The sequence below is a fragment of the Rhinoderma darwinii genome, chromosome 13 (assembly GCF_050947455.1).
Source record: "Rhinoderma darwinii isolate aRhiDar2 chromosome 13, aRhiDar2.hap1, whole genome shotgun sequence".
Classification (NCBI taxonomy): Eukaryota; Metazoa; Chordata; class Amphibia; order Anura; family Rhinodermatidae; genus Rhinoderma; species Rhinoderma darwinii.
This window is the reverse complement of record NC_134699.1, coordinates 23,258,791-23,271,499: the sequence shown is the minus strand read 5'-3', so window position 1 is coordinate 23,271,499 and position 12,709 is coordinate 23,258,791. Positions and strand designations below refer to the sequence as shown.

Genomic DNA, 12,709 nt, shown 5'->3' with positions numbered 1-12,709 from the left:
ACAACACGCTGCCATTAACAGGCTATTTGAAAGCCGCACCGAACATGGTGCCGGCGTGGTTGTTGGCCACAGTGTGCTGCTCAGTGTGGGCTTACCGTAAATGCAGTCCCCTAATTCTAAAACATTAGCATGAAAGACAATGAAGAGTATCCAATGCAGAACTATCAATTTTATTTAGCATTCGATCATTGTTCAGTTGTTCGCAGAAAGACAGTTATATTTTCTAGAACAAGTGGGATGAAATACGTGTTTTTTCTGGCTCGGTAATGATCATTTCTAGATGGATCTTGGTGCTGTTATTATTGTCATTCCCACTTTTGAGAATGTGATGTAGCAGTGATTTACAAAGCTTTCTGGAGGATGGAGCTGTAGATGGCTGCCCAGATCTGCTGGGACTTGGGCCCCATGCACACGACCGTAAAGGTTTTTACTGTCCGCAAATACGGATCCGACCGCTGCAGTTACACATCCGTAGCCTTCCGCAATTGCAGAAGCGCCCTTGGACTTCTATAGGCGAGTCCATGCCACAATTGCGGACAAGAATAGGATATGTTCTATAATTTGCGGATCTTTTCTACGGCCCGGTCACACATCCCTAAATATACGAAAAGGTGTCTGTGGCCAATAGAAATGAATGGGTCCACAATTTCATCCGTAAACATGCATAAGACCTAACTAAGTGCTTTAATTGTTATGTAACTTTTATCAGAAACGTGTTATAAAACCTAGATGACGAACTTGTGTTTTTAGGAGCATAACATATACTGTCTGACAGAGCAGAGTAGCGGCCGTGTTGTTGTGTTATTGGTCATAGGGTAACGTCGGGAACATTTGCTTGTATATTAGGGCATTGTAGTATTTGCAGTTCAGTATGTGAGCGGCACATTATCAGGATGGGAATTATTTGACGCGGTCTCTTTAGTAATGAGAGCCATAGCGATAACCTGCAGGAAGGTGGTAGAGTAAGAGAAGCATGTATTCCTTACATACAGGCTCGTGATCATGAAAACCTGATCTTAGCGAGGTGGTTAATGGGGCACAATTATTTCTTTATACTAAACTAGTATAGATGGTTTATTCAGAAGCAGTTGGATGAGATGGAAACTTTTCACCAGTCAGACTATAGTGTATTACAATCAAACAAACTATTTCTGTGCTGGATGTGCTGCTTAGGCCCTGTTCGCATCACATTTTGAGCTCTGTCAGAGGTATACATCGGGAGGACGTATACCTCAGACGGAAGGCTCCATCGTATACCACAGTATACAGTGGGATAAGTTGCCTATACAACCCTCTCCCTATAGAGACACTTGAGGCCTACAAAGTTCTCCAACCAATAGGGCAAAAACCCTCCTAGGACGTGTGTGTGGTGCTGCCCAGCAATGATCGGATTAATGAGGGATAGTTCCCTGCACAGTGCGGGTTTCCACTGGTTGATCTTGCAATTTCAGACTTGTAAAGTTGGGGTTGTCTTAGCATGGGGCAGTTTTTCTATACTGATGACCTACTGTGGTTAGGTCATCAGTATATGATCGTGGGGGGGGGGGGGGGGGTGTTAGACACTCAGACCCCGTACCACTGAGCTGTTCCAGGTGCCGTACCACTGAGCTGTTCCGGAAGTCTTGCAGTCGTCGGTGCCAGAAGCAAATGGCTCCGGTCACAGCATAGCGGCTGTGCTGCAGCTTTGCTCCTATTCAAGTGAATAGCAACAGAGCTGCAGTAACCCAGCACGGTTGCTATACAGTGGTTGGAGACATCAGTTTCTGGCACCAACCACTGCATAGCTTCCGATGCTGGAGGCAGCTGTAACAGTGGATCGGTGCTGGGTCCAGGTGCCAGACCCCCACCGATCACATACTGAAGACCTTTTCTGTGGATAGGTCATTAGTATGAAAAACCGCCCCATGCCCAGACAACCCCTTTAAGAGCTCAACCACAGAACACAAGGAGTGAATTCGCTCATTGAAGCTTTAGGGTATGTTCACACACCCTATTTACGGACGTAATTCAGGCGTTTTTCGCCTGGAATTACGACCGAAAAAACGGCTCCAAACATCTGCCCATTGAATTCAATGGGTCTTATGGTGGTCTGTGCAGACGGGCTTTTTTTACGCGCCACTGTCAAGACGGCACGTAAAGAGACTGCCGCCTCAAAGAAGTGCATGTCACTTCTTAGGACGTAATTGGAGCAGTTTTTCATTGACTCCATTGAAAAACAGCTCCAATTACATACATCTGTAATGGACGCCGCGAAAAACGTTTGAAATTCAGGAGCTGTTTTAGTCTGAAACCAGCTCCGTAATTTCAGACGTATTTTACATTTGCGTGCGAACATACCCTTAGTATTAACTGCCTATGTATAGACAGTGACATCACTGGTGTTTACAGATGTATACATTTAACGGGTGCCTGTGACTGATGCCATACAGGGACATCCATCACCCATAGGCTATCGTGGCAGCTGTTAAACGTATACTTTCTTTTACTGAAATTGTAGTGTGATTTGTGACGTGATTTGCGGAGAGGGACACGTGGTTGCGTATGTGCGCCCTTTTAGAGCAAAAGTGCCATGGTCACAATCATGTGATGCCACTCGGCCAATCGTGCCCTGAGGCTCCATAATTAGTATATGGCGCTCACTTATTGGTAGTAACACGCTGAGCGTATACTCATTGCGGGGAAAACCTGCAGCATTATACAGTAGCAGCAGTTTGGGTGAGAACAAATCTCATCCACACAGCGGGGAGAAAAAAAATAAAAATCAGCTATCGGTCACATGGACTACAACGTCATCCCAGGAGGCCGGGCTCCGTTCAGAACAGAGGGACGTGTTGCCTTGACATGTAAGTATACACTCTTTATTTTTTTATTCTTGCAGTATTTCCCCATCGGACATGCCGCCCGAAAAACTGCACCACAATTCGGTGCAGTTTTTCGGCCCGAAATTCCCTGTACCTTCCATGACGGCTACACTGTGTACTTCTACGCAGCGTATATGCCCTGTGTGAACATCGCCAAAAGGTGCAATAGAGCCCACTGAGACACAATACTATGAATATCTTACAGGTCTAATCTCTTATATCGCAGTAGATTTAAAGATTTCACTAAGGCTAAGTTCACACTAATGTGAATATACGTTTACCTCTCTTCCGTCAGAGGAAGAAAGGATCGAAAGGTTAAACAGAAAGCAACGGTTCTGTTAGAATTGCCATTGATTTCAATAGTAATTCTTTGGTTTCAGCTGCTTCCCATTTGCCTCCATGCGCTAGGTTTCCTTTTTTTGACGGAAGCAAAAGCGCAGTGTACAGAACTTTTGTTTCCGTGAACAAAACAAAAAGCAACTGAAACCAAAGAATTACCATTGAAATCGATGGTAATTCTAGCGGAACCTTTGCTTTCCATTTTTCGATCCTCTCTTCCTCTGATGGAAGAGAGGTAAACGTATATTAACGCTAGTGCAAACTTAGCCTAAAAAAATAAAAATCAGACCGCACCTCTGACACAATAAACAATACATTGCATTTGTTACTTTTCTGCTACATGCAAATTTTTTTGCAAAAAGTAGTGATAACACCTGGCAAAAATATTCAGACAGGTCCGATTCAGAAGAGATTTCTGTTGATTCAAAACAGATTGTCGCACTTCTATGGTCGCCTTGTATTGGTGATGAAACATCAAAACTGCATATACACAAGTGGAACAAAAACTGCTCTGTTTCATAACGTGTCACGTGATCCGCAAGACTATTAAACGCTGCAAGACTGAACTCCACGTCCTCAACTCTTATGTCTTTGTGTAACCTTCAAACTAGTGTTGTATGACCCAAGGTTACATTTTTACGAAATCTACAGTCACAGCAGGACAAAAGGGTAATGCCCTTACACTAAGTATTTCATCTGCATCCAGTCACGCAGAATCTAAACCCCCAACCCCCTCTTTCCCCAATAAGAAAAAAAACCAAAAAACACAGATGGTATAAGAATAGAACATTGTTTAATACTCCCTGACTGAGGCCCCGTGTACAGACAATGCCAGCACACTGCACAGTCAGGCACAGAAAGGGTTAATACTATATAAAACCCCCAAACACCCCCCCCCCCCATACTGGGGTTCATAGCACCAATGAAATGTCTTCATACAAGTGAACATCCTATATAAAAAATAGGAAGAGGTTGTCATGACATACAAAATAAATATCCCTTCACGAGGGAAATATATACACATATATATATATATATATATACATACATACATACACACACAACGACGGAAAGTCGAATTATAACCCATTGCCTATCTAAGGGGCCTGTGCTGCTTGATGGCGCATTAAAGGCCTCGGTCATCAAAGAAAGGTACAGATTAAAATTTGAGCACATTATAAGGTTAATATATAAAAACACATGGCGCAGCTGTGGATTCTTGTTCCTCTAAAGCAAACATGGGTGGTTTTGTAGCAGAAGACGCTATGTAAGCAGAACCGTTTTGGAAAAAGCTGAGGTAGTCATACGGGAGTTACAAAAATATACACCACTCAAAATACCCAGAATCCTAAGAGGGAGCAGCAAGGCCGAATCCCTACTTTCTGCACGGTACATGCATCAAGTGCATAACAATTATTCTTCTCCGTCCCTCCAACATTGTACCATGAAATAAAATCTTCTCCGGTTCTTGCAGATTCCGAATAACTTGATGCAGCTTTTTACTTGACTTGGCCCAGGACATAAACTGCCCACGTCATAAAGTCCACAGCTGCTTTTCTTTTCACAAAGTAATCAAAAACATCTGTATAAAAAAGGCAATTTGTACAAAAGTAATACGAAAAATGTCCAGCATATGTAAAATAAATATAAAGGCTCCCGTCAAAGTCAGATAGCCGTCACCTGAGACTTCAGCCAGTCTAATCCAGCAGGCAGCCTGTAGGGGAAAAGCAAAGATCAATCATTAACCCTATAAGGAGAGGCACGCCCCAGCACAACCTGCAGCCCGCTCAGTTTTACAAGAGTCACAAATTATAGTTGATCAGGGAAATTAAAATGGGCGCAGATTTATAAGTACGGTCTTAAATTAAGACAGGCCCAAACTTCAGTGGCACGCGCTGTGTGATCAATTCGGCACAACTTGCTAGACACTCCTTGTTGGCTTACATTATTAATAAATCTGTGGCATTTTCAGGCCCCATTTTCTAGACATTGTTTAGCGCAAAGTGCGTCTAAAACACACAATAAATGTGCCGTACGGCATGTACGTTTTTTTTGCCGCAATGGAGCCTGAATTTTTGTGCATTTTGCTTAGTAAATCTCACCCATTGTTTTTCTAGCAGGCAAGGAACTTTCCAGTTTAGTCAACGGAGTGTCGCAACAGGTTTGCCACAGAGGGGTTGTCCAGGATTAGAGAAACGTGGCTGCTTTCTTCCAGACACAGCGACACCATAGGTTGTGTGTGTTATTGCAGCTCAGCTCCATTCACTTCTATGGAACAGCTGCAATACCATAGACAACCCATGGAAAAATGTGGCGCTGTTTCTGTAAGAAAGCAGCCATCTTTTTCTAATCCTCAGCAAGCAAGCCCCCTTCCCCTAATTTAAAAAAAAACGAAATTCATCTCACATTGAACTAGATGCTAGCACCCTGCCTGTAAAGCTGGCCATAGATAGATAGTCAGATATATAGTGTGATTGACCTGACCCCAGAACCACTGCTGTGCCAGAGCTGTTGGCACATTCGGGAGGTGGACGCTTCAATTTTCTGGGTGCTGTAACTCTTAATAACAGAAGAGATTGATAATGCCTCCCTAGGATTGGGCAGAAATAGCAGACCATGTGTGGCTACCATTAAGCTAGGGCTTCACAGCGACACAGAGTGGCATGCAATTAGTCGCTTCATTCCCGCTCCTTGTGCGTGCCGGCAAGGTTTTCTTATGGAAAAATAATTTTGCGCGGCTACTTAATTTTATTTTTTCTCGCATAGCGAAACTTTCAAGTCGCGTGCAAGTCCTGGTAATGCTGCAACTTTACTGCAATCGCAGGCAACTCTGTCACCGTGAAGATCTTAGTGATTGATGTGAATGGGAATTTATAACCCATCGCTTTAGGGACTGCTGTGATTCAGATTGGCTTTACACTATGCGAATGAATAGATTTTTCTAGTAACACAAAGCGTGGTTTGAACAAGACATTCTAGAAATTCTTTGGTAGTTCAGAAGTAACCAAGTGGAAAGATCAACAGGGTAGGACAGTAAATATTTTATGGCACAAGTGACACGAGATTTATGAGAATCAACACAAGATGGGCTTTCAAAGGAATTCTCCAATAACAACGTTAATGTCTATTTCAGATGGCCGTTATTCAGCTGCATTTTAGAGCCCATACATGACGGGCGCAACAACCAAGCCAAAATTAGACCACCATAGTGACTTATGCCAATCTAAATTCGGTGTGCTAGAACCCCATGGAGTATGAGTGCTATGGTATGTCCTTAATATGGCGGTCTGTAATAGACCTTACTTCCGGTACCCTGTGTCAGTCAGCCAGACATCCCTATGGGTGGGTTTATAAAAAGAAGGAGTGTAAATCTAGATAGCTGTGATACAATATATAACACTCTACCTGTGTGGTTACTATAAGCTATTATAGAACAGACTTACCCTTCTCCTGTGAGTGCACAGCAACCCTGAATGTGCCAGGCTCTGTCTTTAATGGCGCTAAGTGCCAACATGGAAGAGATCTCTGTGGCGGACATGGAATCCTTTACATCCTGTTTGTTAGCAAAGATTAACACAGCCGCGTTCTGCAGGTCCTGTGTGGAGAAGGACACATTTGTTTAGAACAGCTAAAGGCTGGATTCACACATTGCGTATTTGTTGCAGATTTGAGCCAAAGCCAAAAGTGGCTTCAAAAGTAACAGGGGGATATAAAAGGAAGAATGTCCACCCCTCCTTCCTGCTGGTTCTACTTCTGACTTTGGCTCAAAAATCTGCAACACATATGATTGTAAATCCAGCCAAAAGGAAATTACGTTGTTTTCCATCGTGATTGTTTATTACAGTCCTGCAGCTTCTTGCATTAATAATTTATTTTGTGCTCAGCCGTTTTGCTACAGCATAACTGTATAGGTTGATAACACACGCATAGCAAAACCGCTGGCACAAAAACATCATTCTTTAAGGCGCCTGAAGAACTCACTAGTCGAGAACTACAAATGAGACAATCTGGTCTGGTTTGAGCTATTGCTTTATTTTTAACCTGGCATGGAAAGGGCCGGGGGGGGGGCGACTCTGTCTCCTTGCTGGAGTCCCTCTACAATTAGTTAAAATAGGTAGTCCAGTTTCAGCAAATTAATGTTATTTATAAAAGTTATACAACTTTCTAATATACTTTCTCTATTAATTCATCACAGTTTTGAAAAGATCACGGCTTGTGGTCATTCATTAGGAACATTCATGGTTTACATCCAGTGGATAAAATTCTATCCATGGTCATGTGATGGACACACAGGTGCTGGGATCGTTACAGTATGTGTATCAGAGCTGTGGCTAGGAACAATCCCAGCACCTGTGTGTCCATCACATGACCATGGACAGAATTTTATCTACTGGAAGTAAACGGTGAATGTTCCCACTGAATGACAGCAAGCAGAGATCTTAAAAACGGTGAGGAATGAATACAGAAAGTATAGTGGAAAATTGTATAACTTTTAATTATATAAATAAACTCCTTTAAATACCTACTTATGTAGCCCTCAAGACCTAGCCGAAGAACCCATAAGAAAGCGAGTGGATGGCTCACCTCATGTGACAGCATCTTGTACAGCTCATCCCGTGTCTCTGGTAATCGTTCTCGATCAGTGCTGTCAATCACCAGAATGACAAACTGAAAAACAGATAGAATAAAACATGAAGACCCTCAGAATGGAAGCTACTACAATGTAGCCTAATTACTTAAATTTAAGCGCAACCCTTGGCGCCATTTTAACGATTATATTAAGGAAATGCATAAATTGCAATGTGCTAATGTTTTTCTCCAAACTGCTCCTTTTAAAAATGTAATGTCCAATGACTATCGCCCACCAGCAGTGACAGCGGGAGACATGGACAAGACAGCAGGCAGTCGGGTTGCTTAGGCAACCAGACTGCCTGCTCTTCTGACTGTCTCCCGCTGTCACTACCAGCTTCTGACTGTCTCCCGCTGTCACTACCAGGCCTCATGCACACGACCGTCTTTTTTTTTTTCCTTGTGCTGTCCGCAATTCATTTTTTTGGCCCCATGCACACGACTGATATGCACAGATCCATGTGGGGGCCGCAAAAACTCAGGACAAGTCATTGTACAGTCTGGATTTGTGGCACAAACTGGTGGCATACATTTTTAATTGTTGTGAATCCTGATGACACACGGATGCGCAACAGAAGTTTTCTTGCGGACAAATGGACCGCAACGGATTCGTGGTTCTGCAGCCCGCAAAATCACTACAGTCGTGTGCATTAGGTCTTTGGGTGCAGTCACATGCGGAACATTTGTTTGAAGAAATTTGTGCAACTGAAAAATAGTCCCATGCATCTGAAGGGGGTGTTTTTGCAGCACGTGCATGAATTTCTGAAAGTTCTGTTCAGATGAATGGGACAGGGACTAAAAGTCCTGCAACAAATCAGCCGCATGTGAATATACCCTTAAACTGCAGGAAGGAGGTGCAGCCGTGATTGGCGTGGTTAAAGGGTTCCTCCAGTGTCCGGATAACTTGCAGGGCTTACAGAAGTCTACTCTGCAGACTATCACCCTTGTAGGGTGGCCAACTCATATGCAGACATAGGTGATCATAAAACAGCTGGGAATTTGAAACTTCCTGCAGATTATTTCCTAATGATCCTTCAGCTAAAGGAAACTATTCCAATAACATTAGGTAAACGCTAGTAGTGGCTCCTTACCGAAAACTGGGTGTTCAAATACTAACAGGGTTATCCTGAGCTCTTACCTCAGTATTGGAATAGTAACTGTTCCATGTTGCTCGAAGGGTCTCCTGCCCCCCAATATCCCACATCAGAAAGTGTGTGTTCCGCAGGACAATCTCTTCTACATTGCTGCCAATAGTGGGCGCTGTATGAACCACTTCATTCATGAGACTGGAAGACAGAAGCAATAGTTTTATAGCGTCCCCATACATTGCATCTTAACAATGGTGCACTTATACTTAACAAATTGTGACCTATTCAGTATAGTAGTGTCCATAGTGGGAGGGGATTAGGACATCTATCGGTACTCCAAATTTAGGATCATTTATGTTCCATTTCTTGCTGGAGGTTTGGGTGAGGGGGCAAGATGGGCATTGTGCACCCATCTTGCTCTAGATCAGTAGTCCCCAACCTCTTGCAAAACTATTACTCTCAGCATGCCCGGAGGCTATAGTTTTGCTACAGCTAGAAAGCCACAGTGTAAGGGCTTATTCAGACGAACAAGTGTAAACTTGGACGTGAAACACTAGTTTATCACGTTCGAGTGGCACCTGTGTGGGACCCATTTTCACGAATACCTGAGAATGGACGAAAATAGTCTAGAATATAGTTTGTTTTTTTCCACGAGCCCTTCACACAGTCCGTTAAAACGGCCGTGTGAATAGCCCCATTGATTTGCAGGGGTCTGTGTGCGGTCCGTTTTTGTTTTATTAACGGATACCACACGGACGTATAATAAGCTCGTCTGAATAAGCCCTAAGGGCTTGTTCAGACAACTGGGAAAGTCGGCCGTGTGACTGTTTTTTTTTTTTTTTTTTAACTCATCACATTAAAATCAACGCATGTCTAAGGGGCTATTCACACGGCTGTTTTTTTAACGGACCGTGTGAACAGCCCAGGAACAAATAGAACATCCTTTTTTTGCCAGATCCCCCAATAGACTGAAGTCTATGAGGGATCCGGGGAAACGGAACCCGCACGGGTGCAAAGGTGTCATGAAAAACGGCAATAGTGTGAATATAGCCTAGGGATCACTTCCCTAGATACACGTATAGTCACCATTCATTGTCACTGACATGTTGGAGTATAGAACAGATCTTTTCTAGGTTAATACCAGACACATACATACATATATATATATATTAAATAGTGCAATGAATTGGAGTAAAGTTGACAATCTGCTTTTTTCTCACAATGTCAAGTGCCATATCCTAACTAGACGAGTGTCTGTCACTTCCTTTATTGTGCCCAGACCATCTGCTGGGGGTGGGGTGTAAATACTCACAATTGGTACAGGATGGTGGTCTTCCCAGCATTGTCCAGTCCAACAATGATGACCTTGTGCTCTGTGGAATAGAAGTAACGTGGTTATGGTCTTCTCAGTACAGCGCCATCATATTATAAACAGGTAATGTGGACGCGGTTTTTTAGGGTTGTGCACATGGATGTGGTCAACTTCAACTATAAACTTTCAAACGCAGCCTACAGAAACCAATCTGAAAAAAACCGCATGCATATCTTTTTATGTTACAGCTGTAATGTGGTTTTGAACGTAATAGTTTTAGGTTCACAGCTGAAAAAAAAAATTGGGTATTTTAAATCTTGCAAATTTTGTGTTTCGTTTTTTAAAAAAAAACAAAAAAAAAAAAAAAACCACACAACAAAAACGCACGATGAACCCAGTCTAAGGGCCTGTTCACATCTACATTTGGCTTTTCATTGTTCGGCTACATCAGATGAGCAGAGCAATGTAGATACCGGAAGCACGGGTTCCGTTGAATGACGGACAACCAGCGCGCAACCATCGACTGGTATTTTTGGCCGGATCTGCGACGGAGGCCCCTAACAATGCCTCCAACGCAGATGTGAACATGCCATAACTGTAGCGCCAGCTGTGAACTTTGTACAACTTGCTGATGTTTACCACTGCCCTTATCCCACAAGCAGGTAGTACATACACATAAAACGGAATAAATAACCACAAATTATATATATATATATATATATATTTTTTTTTTATAAGATCTCTATGGAAGATTGACAAACATCTTCCTTCCTCCTCTTGAGGCAGATGTGGAGAGATTGGAATGTAAGATATGTCTGAGCTCCGAAAACATCCAGGGACAAGAGAGAGAGAGAAAACTTGCTAAGACCGGAACAAAACTCTCCCAACAGCTGCCCCCTCCCCTTCCATGGTAGAAAAACACCAGGGCATGAAACCTATTCACACCCAGCTGTGCAGAGAAAATAGCCTGAAGCCAGAGGCCTCAATACACATAGAAGGGGGAGAGAAAGTAAAGGAGCCAACAAATGAAAGCAAGAAAAAGGTGATGATCACAACACAAAGGCTGAGAAAGACAATAAAGTTCTCACCAGGACAATAGGGATGAAGTGGGCGATCTGCTCCATGTACAGAGGGGCCCGGATTATTATTATTATTATACCTGCCCACAGTCTGCTCGTACAGTCAGATGAATGCTCATCTCCAAACCACATGCATGAAAATCAGACTTGCATAGCCCTACAGCTGCCCAGAAACCAGACCCAATAAGTGGAAGCTCACCGGGATAGAGGACACATAAAAAAGAGACTTCCCAAAATATTGGGGGAAAGGGGAGTCAGAAGTCTGCTTTGCCCACCGTGTAATTTTCGGAGACGAAAATTTGAACGATAATTGTTACGACCGATACGGCAGATTTTAGATTATAAATACCTGTGATAGAATAATTATGTAATAATATAACCTTTAGGTCTGCGGGAAGCACAGCACAACCAGCGGTCACCTCAGACTACATGGGAACAATCAATTTTTCAGCAGGTCCAATAAGATTTCCACTAGATAGAATAAATCCCCATCAGAACCACTTGTTTTATTACCACTGATGCATCATTTCCGACTATTGATTATCAATCAGATTAGGGGGGCCAGTCCGAGGAGGAGCAGTCAGGTGAGGGGGGCCAGTCCGAGGAGGAGCAGTCAGGTGAGGGGGGGGCCAGTCCGAGGAGGAGCTCTGAATGCTACATAAGGATTCACAATGTACAGGTGATATTGTATTTACAAGAGAATTTTCAGTGAAAACCGTATAATGTGAAAAACGCAGCAATGACGGATACCTGTTCACATCTGCGTTGTGGCTTTCATTACTAACGCTGTGACAGATCCATCGCACGATAGACACCAGCGGCAGACCCCATTGACTTGCAATTAGGTCCGTTGGGTTCCGCCAAGGTGTCCGTCATTTCAATGGGAAAAATTACCGACAAAAATGTGAACAAAAAAATAGGATCAATGGTCATACATCACAGCCGAGAACCAAAAATAATCACACACACATATACATATATATATCATACCACAGAGTGTATTAGCCATAGGTATCTGTCACTCCGTTTTCAGACCCGTCAATAATCCCCCATCCCAATTACAATGGATAATCCAGGATTAGTACCAGCCATATAGAAGAGCAGTGAAGGCTTCAGTCCCCTCCCGGATTGTCGGCCTGAATCTCCACGAAAAGTGAAGGTCTGTACTACCCACCTTTGTTGCCGAAGATGCTCATGAGTTTAGTAAACAGTTGCCCCATTGTTGTCGCGCCCAGGATAATCCAACTGAGTGATCGATAAAGGGGCGCAGCCTGCGACCTATCTGTCGCGATGTAATCCCCAGAAGCCGACGATACGCTTGAATAGAGCGATCTGCTCTTCAGAGCATTTAAACTACCGTGACGTCATATGAAGCCCCGCCTATCGTAGCGTTCCGGGGGA

The 12,709-nt window shown here is 43.3% G+C and overlaps 1 protein-coding gene across 1 annotated transcript; it reads right to left on the bottom strand.

Annotated features, from left to right (window-relative positions):
• Window positions 1–4,006: 4,006 nt before the first annotated feature.
• On the bottom strand, window positions 4,007–12,709 carry ARL5C (ARF like GTPase 5C). The gene is made up of 6 exons (XM_075846633.1): window positions 12,483–12,709; window positions 10,230–10,290; window positions 8,968–9,115; window positions 7,785–7,868; window positions 6,644–6,795; window positions 4,007–4,914 (listed from the first exon to the last, which is right to left on the bottom strand). Exons 1-6 carry the CDS (start codon window positions 12,526–12,528, stop codon window positions 4,866–4,868), a joined length of 540 nt encoding a protein of 179 aa, XP_075702748.1. The 5' UTR covers window positions 12,529–12,709; the 3' UTR covers window positions 4,007–4,865.